The sequence below is a fragment of the Melanerpes formicivorus genome, unplaced genomic scaffold (genome assembly GCF_026170545.1).
Source record: "Melanerpes formicivorus ecotype bairdi unplaced genomic scaffold, bMelFor1.0.p_v2 SCAF_1, whole genome shotgun sequence".
Lineage (NCBI taxonomy): Eukaryota > Metazoa > Chordata > Aves > Piciformes > Picidae > Melanerpes > Melanerpes formicivorus.
Genome location: NW_027142353.1, coordinates 50,285,879 through 50,302,884, shown reverse-complemented (window position 1 = coordinate 50,302,884; position 17,006 = coordinate 50,285,879). Strand labels below are relative to the sequence as shown.

At 35.3% G+C, this 17,006-nt stretch overlaps 1 protein-coding gene across 12 annotated transcripts in view; it reads left to right on the top strand.

Annotated features, from left to right (window-relative positions):
• NBEA (neurobeachin) overlaps window positions 1-17,006 on the top strand; it is a 505,074-nt gene that overhangs the window by 233,926 nt on the left and 254,142 nt on the right. For all 12 annotated transcript variants that reach the window (XM_068142943.1, XM_068142938.1, XM_068142931.1 and 9 more), the window contains one exon: window positions 6,591-6,652. In XM_068142943.1, the coding sequence (XP_067999044.1) occupies window positions 6,591-6,652 (62 nt within the window). The remainder of the gene's footprint in view (window positions 1-6,590; window positions 6,653-17,006) is intronic.

Genomic DNA, 17,006 nt, shown 5'->3' with positions numbered 1-17,006 from the left:
TTGGATTTGAACAGACTAAAACCTGCTTTTTATGTTTATCTGTCAGTGTTTATTTGAAGTGTAATCTTACGAGTTTTAAAGATTTCTGGTAATATTTTAAAGGTATTTCATAACCTGGATGATACCTTTCCTAAATTTTCAGGTACCGGATATAAAGAACATTATGTGTATTGTGCAGTGCCTTTCACTGTTACAAAAAGTCCTGCAAAAAGTATAAATTTCTTGAACAACTGAAAAAAGCACCGAGTCAAATTTGTGTTCATCTCATTTTTCTATGTCACTTCTCAGCTCTGTAAAGGAGATCTAACCGTGAAAAGGATCTTCTGGAGTAGTAATACAGCCATCCTTCATGGTCCCTAGAGTGGATGGTAATGTTGTGTTCTGCCAGACAAGGTTGCTGAATGGAATTGTTAAATTCATGACCTTGACTTTGTTATTTTAGTGAGTTATGTTCATTGGAGTAGTGTTTCCCTTTCATCTAGTAAAAGTGAAGTTGTAATTATTTTGCAACACGGCTATGATTTCCATCTGCAGACTTTCTGCAATTCGTGAATATTTGCCAGCCTTCACTTTTCATGTGTTAAGATCATTAGTGTAATTTAAATGTCTACAAAGTATGCGACACATGTATGTTTCTAAACGCAATTTTGAGTGTGATTTTGCAAAACATTGCATCATTTAATGCAATTTTTTTGTTTGTTGCTTTTTTTTGGGGGTGGTGGTGGACGGGGCGTTTGGTTTTGTTTTCCCATAATGATTACTCTGGAATAAGAGCATCTAGCATTTCAGTTAGTAGTTTTACATACTTAGGTTATACTTTCAAACATATCACCTATCTTTATATTTTCCCTTTATACTGTTTGTTTTCAGATCTGTAGTGAACTCACCAGCAATGTGATAATTGATTGAAAATATCCGTTTGAATCTAGGCTTCACACAGTTTCACAACGGTTTCTCTGAATGACAACACACGGTAGAGAGGAAATAATACAGATTTAAACTACCCACACAATTTTAGTTAACGGTCAAAAAAGAAATCCTAAATGTATTTCTTTGATTCTAAATTGGAATATTTCAAGAATATTTCAAGAAAATATTTGCCATAAGATTTTTCTGGCAGAAGAAATACATTTTGCCAGAACAAATACACCGGAAGGAACAGCTGCATTTCCAACCAAAATGTCACCGTCACTTTTTTTTCCGTAGTACTGTCACAGCCAAAACAGGCTTTACTTTCTGTCACTGGCATGAACTGTCCTCAAAGCTTTGTTATACCATTCCTAACAAATGTTGAACAGAGTGTAAGGGAAGAGTCTATCCAAGATGAAGACACAATTTGTGAGCAGTAGTTCCCAGCAGAAAATTCCTACTCTGTCTCTTGTTGCAGAAGTCAGTGAGAGTTATGGGAAGAGATACTGTGGTGTGAGTAAGTACAGTGAGAATTTTGAAATAATACAGTTCTGTTTAAAGTACATGGAAGAGGAAAAGTAGGAGGAAAAAAAATAGCTGATTTCACAAAAATACAAATTAAAAAGAAAAATTCTAGTATTTCTCTTTTTTTTTTCCATGTCCAGTTATAGGACCTTATACTCTTTTCTAACTACGTTTTATGCATTTCTCATATGTCAATAAAATAATGCTTATAATAGCATGTCATAAGCAATATTTTTCTGTACAATATGCTCCAGTTTAAATGGCATGCTGTACAGGAGTAATAAAGAGCCAAGTTTTCTCTGCAAGCTGATTTATACAGATTAAACTTTCTCAAGATTTATATTTGGCCATACCTGAGACTTTCAGCTAAGTAGGAGCTATAATTGAGTGAAAGATTTCTGCAGGGTCTAAAATGTAATTAATTGCATCTTTTTTTTCCTGAGTTGAGCATAAGATATAAAAACATTTAACTTTTGGTTTTACTGATATTACAATTGATTCCAGTTCCAATAAGGGTTTACGTTGACACAAAGTAAAATCATTGAAAGAAAATGCAGGCAAACCTTGATAAAGACCAGATGAAATTGTGGTGGTATTCAGTTAGACTCATACACACATTGTATTAATAATAATAAAAAGAAGTTCAAAACCATGATCTTATTTCATAAGGATTTTTTCTTGCAATTGATTTTATCAGCCTACATCCTATTTCTTCAAAATAGAAATTCACACTGACTAGTTCAGCATGGTGACTTAGAGGTTTTGAACCCATGACTTCACTAATGCCACAGGCATGACTAAAATAGTACAGTTGAAATTAATCTTTTTTTAGACATTAATAAGTCATAGTGAAAAGGAATAATTAGCATATCTTTGGGCCAACAGAAGAACGCTGAAAAAAGAAGTCAAGTAAACCAGAGCACTTCATGATAATTGCCAGGCATACATCATTTATTCCAGATTAGCTAAGGTCACGCACTTGATGCTCCCAGTTTTTGCATCTATATATATGTGGTCATTGTTGCCATCAAATTGCTGAATTTCGTTGGCTATGTTTAATGGACTGAGAATAGACCATGAAGAAAAGTACTAAGAACAGCACACATAAAGAGCACGTACTCCATTCAGTTAAACAGTGACCTTTTTAACCTTCCTGTATGCAGGAAATATCCACTTGTATTTTAGTAATTACATTAGCTTCCTTAATGGCATTTGATACAGATGGTATAAGAAGAACTTATCTGCAGCTAAAGAATGCATGCAACAGTTTTAGCTGGAATTGCAAATACATTTTCTCATTGGAGTAAAGAGGGGGTGGGGAGGGTGGAATATAACTGAAAATAGATTTGTGTGTTCTCAGTCAGAGAAGCCATTATTTCTCAAACCTTGTTATCATTTTTGTTTCTAAGTTAAAACATAGCATTTTGAATGCTAAAAATCTCTGTCAAATCCTGAAAAATGGTGAAGAGGAAGAATAAAGGCAGTTGCTCGTGCCTTTTGGACTGAAGAAATCGATCTTTATTCTGATTTGTGCTGCAAATTCTATTTTGGATTTTTATGAAGATACCTCAGCCAGTTTGTGCCATCTCTTCTGTCTGTAAAATGGGAGTAGAACATTTTCTTCTGCTTTTTTATTTTCCTTTTCCCCTTTTTTTCCTTGTTTCACCCCTTTTTTCCCCTTTTCTTTCTTTTTCTTTCTTTCTTTTTTTTTCCCCTATAATTTCTGTTAGAATATATACCATCTGCTGCAGGAAATTATTTTAGTGTCTGTACCAAGCCAAAAGCAGTTCATACAAGTTGGACTTTGTAGAAGAGAGGATCATGCAGACTTAAAACCCAGAACTGCGTTAAAATTATCTTTTTTTTCCTGGTCTGTGTAGGCTAAGTTGAACAGGACAGGGATTCTTCCTTGACTTACTCCTTCAGCTTTTGATTATGTGGAATCTTCATCAAGCAGAGATTGCATTCTGACAGTTTTTCCTAACAAGCAGAAATGGATGTGTCCTTTATTAGATCTAATCATTCTCTAGTATTGCCTGCACAACAGCTCTGACAGTAAACTCTGAAGATGAGCTCTGTTTTGCATAATAGGAAAAAAAAATCTTTATTTATTTCAAATCAGGAATGAGCAAAAGTGGGAAGAAGCACAAAGGACACAAAACCAGAGCACTTTGCAGTTAAGAAGGAAACGGAGCATATAATGGAAGGCACACACTTTCCCTCCTATGATTTGAGTGGAAAGAGTCCCTGAAGTGGGAGTAAGAGGCTGATAAGCATGAAACTTATAATGTGAAATGATGGCCCTGCTATGAATCTTTCACATTTCTGTATTTATTATATTTTTACTTCAAGGAATACATGGTATGAATAGTTAAAGGTGAATAGAAAGTGTCATATGTTTCTATTTCCTTTTTCCGACCCATGAATATGCATGGGATTCGCTATCTGCTGTCATAGCTACTCCTATTTTTTTTTATTTACAATTTCAGTGCTGCACACTTAATTTCTGCTGTAGACTGAGCTTTCTGTCAAAGGTTGCTCCTTGCATCCATCGTAGAATTGTAGAACCATTAAGATTGGAAAATACCTTTAAGATCATCAAGTCCAACTGTAACCCAACTACTATATCTACACACTTCTTAAACACCTCCAGGGATGGTGATTCCACCAGCTGCATAGGCAGCCTATTCCAACACTTCACCACTCATTTAGTGAAGAAATTTTTCCTAATATCCAGTTTAAACCTCCCCTAGCACAACTTAGCCCGTTTCCAATTATGCTACCACTAATTACTTGGGAGGAGAGACCAACAGTGGCTCACTACAGCCTCCTTTCAGGTAGTTATAAGAGCAATAAGATCTCCCCTTCATCTTTGACACCATAAACTATCATCTCTAAGGTAGTTATTTGTTTATTTTTTACATGAAAAACAACCTCTGAGAATGTCAGGATTTGAATACTGTTGGTTATAGGAGGTCTTAATGGCTATTATCAATGGGTTTCGTGATCAACAGGCAGTAACAGAGCTGGGTACAACTAAAAGGTGTGCTGATGTATCCTTCTCTTTCTGTTTCTGAAGTTCACCAAAATCAGTTTGGTTCTCTTTTCTGGTGCTAGAATGCAACATCCAAGCTTGCAGTTGATTAAACGTGATATGCAAAAACGATCAAGTGATGTATGAAGAAAAGGCATCAATTCTATGTCAGACAACCACTTTACTCAAGCCCATTGAACCATCAGGCTATATAAAAAGTTAGACTTAGTATATAAAGAACTTATATAGAAAATATTACGTTCATAATAATGAGTACTTACCCTAACTTTGTGCAGTTTTAGGCATGTTTGTTTTTTTTTTCATTCATGCTCCAAACATTATATTTGTTCATATTATTTGAAGCCACACAAGTGCCATAAGTGTCACCAACTCTTTGGAAATTAAGAATTTCTAACTTAATGAATTAAATCAGGAAATACTCACAATGTGTTTCTCTTCAAAGTGTTTATCTTACACCAAGTTTTCTTTTTGTAAACCTGGTGAAGATACAAAGAAATTACTGCTGATGCATAAACACTTGTTCTAGTTTTCAGAACTGTGTCTGATGCTCATTATGAATATATTTGTTCTTTTGGTGTAAAATCAGAAGATGAAGACGTTTACAAATATTGAAGCCTGTAATATGGGAATATGTTTCTGGGAGTATTATTTTAGTTTGATCCTGGTTTAAGACACCTGAGGTACCCACAGTGATCCAAAGTATTTTACGTTTCAATGATTTTGAAAAATAAGTGAATGTGTAACCAGAAAGATATCTCTTTAGTTTTACAGAACATGAGGTGAATTGATAGTAAACCAGAGAACGTTCAATGATAAAATATTTGATATATCTGTGCTACCTGCATTGGCTTAACTATAGAGTTCAGTCTCCTGTTTAGATTTTTCTTTGTCAGCTTTCAAACAGTGGAGGTAGCTTGCAGGTGATAAGTATCCCATTAATCTTTCTGATCCTCTAGTACTTGAGCATGAGAATAGCTGATCAATTACAGCAATTGTCTCCCTAAATGAGCTTTGCACATCTGCCTCTTATTTCATTAGTTAACTGTCTGCCTATATATCTGATAGAATGGAATCCTGGTGGCTTCTTACAGCTTGTTCTGTGTTACTATACAATACGGATGGGGTTGTTAGCAAAATAGGCACAAAAGGGTATTTATCCACTACCCGCAATAAATATATGTGCTATTGTGTAGGAGTGCTTTTGTCTCTAATCGCTGTTTGTAGAAACCTACTTAAAGCACATCAGTTTGCTGTTCAGCTTCCTATTTAGTTCTTACTTATAAGGCTTGTATTTGTGAATTTATTGTTCTTATAACACAACCAAAGTGTGTTAGAAGATGCCCTAAGTCATCATATCATTGTCTGTATGGTTTTAGGTAACAGAAGCAACCATATACAAAATTAACACAAGTGTAATTTCCTTCTGATCTCTTTACAATGCATTTTTTAAATACTTAGGTATTTACAATACTGGAAATTGTATTTGGTATTGATTAATTAAATTAAGTGGGGGGGAAAAAAAGTGTAACAGTAACACTGCATAATTCAATATTTGTTCTAAGCAACATGGCCTACAAATGATGGTTTATAATTTTAACAAAAATAGGATTTCATAGTAATGCCTATTTCATTAATTCATTACCAGATGAAAATAACTTCTACTTATTAATGTGTGGTCAGTTTATTGTTGAGAATTTGCATTATTTAAGATTCAAAGGTTGTTTTCTCGTGTTTATTATATATTGAATCGCTTTGGATTATATAGATAGGTATTTATCTAAGTACATCTCTATCTACCTATGTATCTATGTCTGTCTCTATGTCTGTCTATCTATTTATTTATTTATTTACCTAAATAGCGACCAATTTTAGAACATTCTTTCCTGAAGCTGGTATATATTATTCCAGATGATTCTCTGATGCTTTCTGAACATTTTAATATGTTTGAATGAAGCTCTCAGATGTTTGTGCTTGAAATTTTTTTCAGTGAATTTGAGTGATTAATACCACTCAGATATTTTATAGAATTTCAGAAACCATCGAGCTATAATAGCTGCATATCACCAACCTTTTCAATTTACTCTTTGACTCTCAATTGCAGGTCTGGTTTGTATGAAGTCAAGTACCTCGGTGGTTGAACTTGTCATGCTGCTTTGTTCACAGGTAAGACATTCTCTGGTTTTAATTGTATTAGTTTATTTGCAAAGAGCTGGATTACTGCCAGGCTAAGAATTATAGCTTGGTGTTTGTTGCATTCTTCCATTTCAGTATAAGACAATATGAATTAATCTCTTCTGGTAGCCTGTTAATTGTAGAGTGCATTTTTTATATATATGGTCCACAGCTTCTCCCTATTCACAAGACTATGCAACTTAATGTTTGTTTTGTTAAAGTGCATGGATGCACATTATGCACATTTTTTTATATGACCTGTTTTTCAACCAGAACTTATTCAGAAAGAGACTGTTGTCGAAGTTTTATGCTGAAATCAGTCTATGAATTAGTAATTTTGTTTAAAACCTACTTTGTGGTGGCTTTATTACTTTCGATATACATGGCATAACTTATTGGACACTTTATGTAGCTGTCAATATATAAAAAGCAGAGTGGCTTAGTCCTCAAGGACTGGCAGAGGTATTTCTGATTGAAAAATGCAGCTAATTACAGGGAGGGGGCTAGCATAGCAGTAATAGTTTTCTCAGAAGTCTGAATCAATTAACATTTTGAATAGCTTTCACGAGTGAAATACTCAAAACTAAAATTATTCAAAAGTAAAATAATTCTTCATACTGTTTCTGTTGTTTATGTCTCAGTTTTAGTTTTATGTTTTTGACAGAGGTGTTATTGGCTAATTTCAGAGAGACAGCCTTTTGCTTCAGGCTGAGAGTAATAAATTATCAACAAACACTTCAGAATTTTGCTCATTTTGTGCAATGAAAATGCGATGACCTTACAGATCCAAATAATTTCAGAAGTTTTTACACTTGTATAAAGACTTATTAGCAGTGTTTCATTTACCAAGTACCCCCACAGATATTTTAGTACCTGTTAAACCAAGTTAGTACATAAAATGCCCATATTAACTTGTTACATTATTACCAAGGAAAATTACTCTTTTGGAGCTTTACTTGAACATTCACTGCTGCACATTGAGAGCATGCACCAAGAATGTACTGAAAGCAAATTAGTTTCTAGAGGTAATTGAAAATAAAATCTACATTTGAGGAATCTATCTGAAAATAATCAAGATTCACAACTGATTTGGGAGGAGAGGGTTCCAACTTACCTGCTGTTTGCTAGTCTGTAAGTTGCTCTTCTTCAACCTTGTGTCATAAGGAAATCATTAAATCTTGTTTTCCCTTTTTTTCGCCAACTCTTCCCATATTCTTCTTTTTTTTTTTCCCCTTCCTCTTTTAGCCAGGGTGGATATTGGTTAGGGAAAAGAAAAGAAAAATATATCCCTGGCAGGAATCCTCAGTGGGGTTTGAACTTCAAACCTTCTCCAACAGGGCACTTGAAAAATTTGTTACTTAATGGTGAAGTCCTGAGTTCCAAGAAAATTCCAAAAGATCCATTAAGGTGGTTGAGCTCTGCATTCATGCCATGCAACTTTTTTTTTTTTTCCCCCCTTTTTAGCAGCTTTTGAAACATTTTCTTGAGGGAAAGAATTACTTACACTCCTTTCTTCACTAGCCTTTGGTTTTACTGCAGTTCTCAGGAATAAAGTGGAATGTAGCATTAGGGTCTAGCGTCTTTGATGGCCTCATCATCTAATCATAGGTTTAACATTACTCATTTGCTGGCTCCAGGAATTCCTGCCATTAAGGGCCCTAGAGATGAAACTTTGCCTCAAATATTGATTGAAAGGAAGAGAGAGAAATTTAAGCTCTTTCTGCAATGCTTTTTCCTTAGACATCCAAGTAAAGTAATGTAACAAATGCAGCTAAAATCAATTTGTTATTTTTAGTACTGTTGTACATATTATTCATTATTTCAAAAATATTTGTCTATTTTGAAAACAAGAGCCAGTTTATACATTAAATACTGTGTAGAACCTAACTCTTTAAAAATTTTGAACAGTTATTAATTTTTTCTGTGTTTGCTTGAGAAATTCCAAGTTTTTAGTGTTCATACCCCGTCTGATACTTCAAGGTTGTTTCTTCAACATCGAAATATGGAAGATTTTGTTTCTTGGTGGCCATTTATTACTAAGTACTTCAGAATCTGGTGCTGGAATTGTTGATAGTGATGTTAAATGTTTCTACAGGAATTGGTCAACAGGGGGCTGTAGTGATGCAAATTGCATTCTCCCTTCACCTTCCTAACTCCAAAAGTACTGCTTTTGTAAACTGCAACTCTACAGAGCACTGTGCTTAATCTTACAGGTGTACTAAACAGGTCTGTAGTTGTAATCATCTGCGGGGGGGGAGAGGAAAAGACTTATTCTTTTTTTCCTTAAAGAAAACACAAAGTAAAGTCTGTAAAAGTACTAATAAATAAAATACCATCATGCTGCTTATAGCTAACAGAAGATGGAATTAGGGTTCTAGGGGATGTTTTCTGCCACAAATTAGGTTAACACATCTCTATAGAAAAAAAAAAGAAGAAAAAAGGGAAAAAAAGGTAGTGCTCCCTGAGCTTTTCCATGTGATAAATTGAGACATATGAGCTAGAAAGACTATTCAAAGTACTGCAGTTTTTCAGTAATCCTGTTGTAACTTGGGCTTTTCTTCCTAACTTGGGTAAATCCTCCATACTCAAATTTAATGACATTTTGCAGATTATGTGGGGGAGTTTGAAATATATGTGGAGAAGTTTGAAATATATCACTCAAAAGATAGATGATGATCTCAAAAGCCTTTGAAAAGTACAATTTTGCACAGAACAGAGTAACTTTAGAGGTTGAGTAGGAAAAGGAAATGCAAAGTTTGTTTTCCTTTCATTTGCTACAGCAAATTAGATGCTTTTATGCTCTTTATGTTGGAAATTCCATGTTAACAACTACAGATTAGCAAGGATGTCAGAATTTTTTTTCTTATCTGAGCTCCTGAATAAAATCAACATTGCCAGTGGCTCACATCCAAGGTATGGTCTAAATTTACATGAAATATCACATTACAAATGTCTGAAGGTACATGTCATGGATAATTCAGTTCATATGGGCAGCCTTTTAGACTCTGAAGGATATGCAATCAAGCTTTTCCCCCAGTGGAATTCTGAGTTTCTGTGAAAAATATATTTTAAGTTTTAAAGGAACTCCTGTAGAGATAGTGCATCATTTGTCGATTGGGGAAGAAGAAAGAAGTTTTACTCTTTGTATTTTCAAAACCTCTCTTGTACTATAACTTGCTTCCCTGTACTCATTTTATTTTTTCCTAGCATGACCTACTTAACTAGACTGAAATCTAAGTTAATTTGAAGACTTTATTTTCTGTATTATATAAAACAAAAGCATATGTCTGTGTACTTTGGATATTTAATATTATTTATTTTGCTAAATAAGTGATAAACATGCAATGCTTTTCACTTTCCGTGGAATAGGCATTTTCATTTGGTCTTAGTCTATTTTAACATGAAATGAATGAAGATGTGTTATGTTTGACAAGATCTGTGCTTGATTAGCTAGTCTTTGTTCCCTTAGTGTAGTTGAGTATGTCACAGCTCTGTTGCTGTTGGAGTGGTAAATTTCTTCAATAAACTACAGAATGCGTTTTCTAATGCATTAATTTTTACAGTGTAGTTCCTTACATCAGATAGAGATTTCAATTACTTATTTCTTCTCTGTCCTTTTTCTTTTAGCCAAAACACTACAATGGTTTCTAATCAATTGCATATATTTTTCAAATTTTTCTCTTTGGGATACAGCTTCTACAGAAACTGAATGATGTTATCCCAAAGGAGTCTTATCTCCTGCCACTTGTATTTTTCTGTATATTACCTATTAACAGGGGTGATGTTCTTAAACAGAAAATACTGCCTTAGTATTTAAGACAGTATTTTAAACAGGCTACTGGCCTGTTTAAAAATAGGAGTGTTGTAATAGATAAACAGTTTCTTTAGTAAAAAACATCCATGTCATTTGTGATTGTAGAATCTCTGACATGTTTCAGGATTTTGTAGTTTTCAGTAGCTCATTCATTCTTTTCTTCCCTGCCCCGTGAACAAAGTTTGACCAAAGTTGTAATTGAGGAGATTCCAAAGGAAGTATCAAAACTATAGTGAAAACAATCCTCTTCTGAATCATTGTGCTGACAGAAAAGATTTCTTTTACGTGCTAGCCCTTAAGTAGTCTTACTAGAAAAACTGTATGAGGAGTGAAGAAAAGGGTATACATAAGCAGAAACAAGAAACAAACTACAAATAAAATTTTCTAGGGGGGTTCTCAAATAAATGATATCACAGAGTTCCTTTTATAATTGAGCTGTAAACACCACAAGCTATATGAAGAGTATATCTATAACTTTCATAATTAAAGTCCAGTATGTAATTGATATGTAAACTGAACTTCAACTAAGCCTTTTAAATGTTGGTTGACAGTGTGAGCCTCATAATGCATTGTGTCTGTCCCTATTGTCTTACCTATTAACTTGGAAACTTTGAAACATTATGGGCTGAATCCAGTCTGTCTTTCCATGTCACAGGCAGCCACTCACTATATACTAAATGAATAAAGGTCTGTGAAGGATCTTCCCCTATGCAGCACAGCCCAGAAAACACTTTCCAGCAGTTTGACACATGTAGAACATACTGGTTATATACTGCTATATATACGATAGCAGTCCACCTCAAAAGATGTGCCTTGTCAGTGCAAATTTGAAGGAAATTCTCATGGAGCAAATTTTGTAATAAGTTTTCCTTTCAGTATATAGGAAGATCCATCAACCAGGGACTGGAGAGATTTCTAGTACCCACTAGCACATCTAAAGTTAATTTCTGCCTCAAAGTATGGGATAACTCTTGAGCTCCTGCCCAACATAGAAGATGTGCAAAATAAGTTTTTGGGTTTTTTCTGGTCCCTACAGCTAACCTAAAGAAGCCCACAAATATGGGATTCATATAATGGAAACACAAAGCATGCTTCTTGATACTAAACATACTCTATTCAAGGCTTTCTAGAAAACTTTAAGTAGGAATTCTCCAGCTCTGCTGTTACAGTAGCTTCCTAATGATTACCATCCTCACAGATATCTGACCAGGCTCCATCTTAAGACAGCTTTATTCCTTTACTATTCTATTTGTATGTCTATTTTACATTTTCATTTTAGACATTATTATAAACATTTTTGTTTTCATTATAGCTTTATTTATAATAATTCTGTATCTGTTTAATCTTGTTGCCAGCATCAGATTCAGCTTGCACTGTGCTTGTTGGTCCTTATTTATTCCCTCCAAAGGTACTCCTAGAGCTCTCATAGTCTTCAATTTTTGTTTCATAAGTGATAGCTCTTTCTGAGCAACTGTGAGAGCAGCACACTAGCAGAAGTGTTTGCTATTTGTCTTTTTGACACCAACTGCATTATGAAGGCTGAAGACAAGTTAAATAATGACTGCTTCTCAAATCTAGAGAAAAATCAACCTGAGACCTAGTCTCTTTATGAAATTAAGTCTGTTAAAACTTTGGTGGTAAAATTAAGGTGGGTTATGCAAAATCCTGTGGAGATACCATTTTTTTAATCTTCCTTTCTCCTAATCATGAAACAGTTTGGATGTTTTGCATCTCGCTGTGTTTTCCCATTTGTCCTGTGGGATTATCCACTATCTCTGTATGTGTATCAGTGCAACTAGGAGACAATGCTGCGTATCATATCACTGCAAAAGTCTGAACTGAATTAAAATTTGATGTAGAATGTAAGGACTCACAGAAACACACATACAGAAACTTACTGTTTCAATAATGTGTTTTTCCAGCATATCATGAAAACATTTATTCTAACAAAGTTGTGGATCTGATATGCTTTTTTCCCGCAACTTCTTCTCTACTAAACCCACTTTTGTACCAGTGCTGATATTGGAAAGGCTGATTCACAAACACATCTGAAAACTGTTTAAATGTTTGTTTCCTGGTTTAGTGCATTAAGCTAGCTGAGACCCTAGTTCAAAAGCCACAGAGCTTTTTGAATCCCTCAGAGAGGGATTCAAAACTGCAGATCTGGGAGCACAGAGAAGTGAGAAAATGCCACTCCTGCTTTCCTGGCAGCAAGCTGAAATCCAGATCTCTGCATCTAATGAAATCATAGTCTTAAGCAGCAGTTTCATCTAGCAGCTTAAGCTTCTCTCTGTCCCAAATCAGACTGACCGATGTATTGTAACATCTCCATGCCTAGTTCCATATTCCTGCTTGCTCCCTTCCACCAATACATATAATGATGGAAACAGTAACATCATAACTAAAAGTAACTGTGGACAAAATAATATTTTTTTTTATTAATTGTATTTTCAGAGTGGCAATGAAAGCAAGAGGTCATAGCAGGTGGCAGGAAGGATGGCTGGGGCTCTAAGGAAGAAGGGTTACCTCTGTGGCAGTCAAGAAAAAGGAAATTTTTACATTTGATGGGACAAAAATAAATTAAAACCAAAACAAATTCCCACAGGTGGTCGTACACAGCACAAAGCATTAGAAAGGTGTATGAAAATGTCAGTCATGTAGCTCCAAACTGAGGCTTTGTAACTTCACATTGACCACAGGGTCAAGTTTAAGTTCAGCAAATAAAATCTTTGTAGCTGAAGTGCTTTCTCTAATATTGTCACCCTAGTTTTACTATATAAAGGTCTAGCAAGAAAGAAACAACAGTTCTACTTTTTCCTTTAGCAAATGTGGTACAACTTAAATGTGTATTTGTGTTCTGATGTTCATATGGATTCCTTCACAATCCAGAACATGTTCTGTACTCAAGTAGGTTGTTACATACAATTGCCAGCAACAGTTGAACTGCAGTACCAGCTACAGGGGAAGAAGAAAACTTTTGAATTGATATTTTTGCTCTAGCTATTAATAAACACAGTTTTGAGGGTTTTCACTATATATATATAGTGGTGACAATGTGAGGAGTAGTTTTCCGTACATCAGAAGTCTTCTCTTTAGTGCTGCTTTTTGGAAGACTTCAAATCAGGTATCCACCTCTAACATCGAAGTTGAGTAATAAGTGGATTGGCTTTCAGGATTAATAGCCATACATGGCAACACATGTTGTTTACAATAATTGTTGTGTCTCTTAAATGAAAAACTGTGGTGGTGCATGCATCTTCTATCTTCAGTCTATATTGGAAGATAGTTGTTGTTGCTTAGATAATGTCAATGTTATTTGTGGGGTGTCTCTTCTTCTAAGATACCAATGAAATGTTCCTCTGGGAATATTTGCCTTAATTTGCAACATAAATTGGGCAATTGCCACAAGTGATATGAAGGGCAGTGGGTTTGTGTATTACCAAGAAAGTGAAAATTAACATACTATACCAAGTCAACAAAATAGAGGAGGAAAAATAGGCTTTAGTCATGTGAAAGTGTAATCTAACGCTTCAGACTAAATTTGCTGCATTGTTAAAGTCATATTCACATAGCGTAATAGAAGTTTCACATTCCTTTCCTTTCTGTGATTTGGCAAGAAGCCTGGTGTATTCAAATGCTTGCAGATTTGCCATCCAGGAAGATGTCATCAGTCATTCTCCAACTTCCTTATTGTGGGAAATAGTTGCTTTTAAAATGAATGATCAGTCATAAAATCTTAAAACTAATATGAAAGTTACTTGAAAAATTAGGTCAGTGTGATGGTTTGGCCCTGGCTGGTGGCCCGATGCTCACCAAAGCTGCTCTATCAGTCCCCTTTTTAGATGGACAGGACAGAGGGAAAATATAACCAAAGGCCCATGAGTCAAGATAGAAGCAATTGAGTAGGGTGAAAAGCAAAAGCAAAGGCCATGCACAGAAGCAAAAGCAAACAAATATGTTTTCTCTACTTCCATTCAGAAGATGATATTCTGTCACTCCTAGGAAGCAGGGCTTGTTCCAGAGGACAGATGCCATCAGCAAACATCCCCACACTTCGTTCTTTCACTTAGCTTTTGCATCTGAGCTGACAACATGTGGCATGGAATACCCCTTTGGTCAGTTTGGGTCAACTGGCCTGGCTGTGTCCACTGCCAAGATCTTGCCTATCCCTCACTGTGCTGTTGAGGTGGAAATGTTGAAAAGGCACAGCCTTGGTGCTGTGCAAGCATTGCTCAGCAGTAGCAAAAACACTGGTACGCTATCAACACCCACCTACCTCACTGAAAAGCACAGCACTATGAACGATGGTCTGGGGACAATTAACTCCAGCTCAGCCAAACCAAATACAGCCAAAAATTACATTTTGTTTATCAACCAACAGCAGTATGTATGTGAATGTGGGGGAAGGGTAAAGGTAGTAAAACTGGACTTCTTAAATCTGGTTCTCATTTCAAACACTAATGGAAGATTTTAAGATTTCAATATCTTTTGATCAGTTCTTCTACAAATGTTAAGGGCAGTCCTATGATCTTAAAAACTGTGTAATCTTCTCAAGATTCTGCTCAAGAATTTATAAGGCCACATCTTAGTTTTTCTGTTTTTTCCTACTTATAATGGACATGGTTTTCTGCCATTACAAAACACTTCCTGTGTTTTGTTTTTTTTTTCCTCTTAAGTGAAGCAAGTTGTTGGTGATTTTAGAAGGTAATTAACTTCACACTATGGAGTTCAAACCCAAGCTAATTGCATGCATGTTGTGATTTGCAAGGGCATTTTTACAACATTTCCTATTCCTTCCCCTGATAGAAGGTAGCACCTGTTCATCTCAGTCCAAGACTTCTCTCCATACGTATTCAAGGGTCTGGAAAGAAGAGATTCCATATAATAGAATTTCATCTGGCTCAGTTCTTATTATGAAAATACCCTGATTGAAGAACTAAGGTATCAACTGAGGTGTTAGTATCTTAGACTAAAAAATTCAATAAATGTTCAATATGACAGAAACAAACAAACAAAGAAAAAACCCTGAGATTAGTTTAAAACATGGAGAGCAGAGAAGTCCAAAGATACAATTGACCACGACAGTGGCACCTGTATTGGAAAGGGAATAGTGGGGCAATAGCTACACCTGGTATCTGTCCGTTCAGTAACTGTAGTTGGCTGAGAAACTTGCAATTTGTGACACAATTTCAGACTTCCTTGCACGAAGTGGAAAGGATAAAAGCTGTCCTGTAAATTATGAAAACTCTGAGAATCACTATTCCTTTCTTTTTTTTTTTAGTATTTTGTCAAATTTGTTATTTGATTGTTAATATTATCCCAGGGTATTATCACATCTTCTTAAAGAAATTTTTGAAGCATCATGCATTAATATATATATATAGAGAGAGAGAGTAAACAAGAATTGATTTTGAAAATATAATATTCCTAGCATGCCAAGCCTAATTGTTCCTGTTTGTTCCTTAGCTGCTATTATTTTAAATTATTTAAAGAAATTATTGTTTTAAATGATTTGAAGAAATATAACTAGAGAACTACACTCTAAATCTAAGAATATCAGAGATTAAGATGATGTCCCCCGTGATTTGAAAGGAAAAATAAATAAAAGACAATAAAAACACCCCCCAAAATTGCAAGTAATATCTGTGGTGTGTTATGGTTCATTATTTAGAATTTTTAATCTTTTATTCCTGTTTCATTCATCTCCTGTCCTCCTCTTTATGGACAGTTTCATAACCAGATTCAGTCTGAACCTTCTGTCAGGGAACGTGCACTGATGGGTTTTGGATGCAGTGATGCTTTTCAGTCAGTGACAGAATAGAGGAGGATGACAAATAAGGTGGGGGCAGCAGACAGCAATTGCCAATATCCTAATGATTTAGACATTTTTGATGTCTTTTGATTGAAGTTTGCATAATACATTTAGCACGTGGCCCTACTGACAGGAATTGAACGGAATGTCTGAAGTTACTATATTTAATTTGTTTTGACAAGAATAAAGCTAAAAGTGAAATTTGATATCTTCATTCTGGTTTTAGTACAAAGAAGTGCTATGCCACCATTCTTGAACACTGTGTTAGTCTCTAAATGTGCCTCTCTCTCCAAGTGTTCCATGACCTGCCTTGTTCTGAGGGGTGCGCTACTTGCAGCAGTAGTCATCTCCCCTGCCCTTTCAAGCAGGAGTGCCAAGGGAGGAAACATCAATACGTTCCTCTTCTGCAGAAGAAATTCTCTGGGATATGATTTTGTTCAAGTCTTCCATTACTTCAGCATGCCATCAGCATTTTTGAGGCACAGAAAAGTCTCCTCAGCTGTGGTTTTAAGTCTCGGAAGATTCAGAATATGAACTACACCAAAGCTGACTAAGATGCAGTGTGCTCGCTTACCTGCTAATAGCCAAGTGTCTGCAATATGTTTCTGTTTGATGATAGCATAAAATTTCCAATCACCATCACTGCATCCATTATATTTGGTGTTTATCTTTCTGCTTCATGCTTCTTGAGGTTGAGAGAAAATGTCCATTCTTTGAGC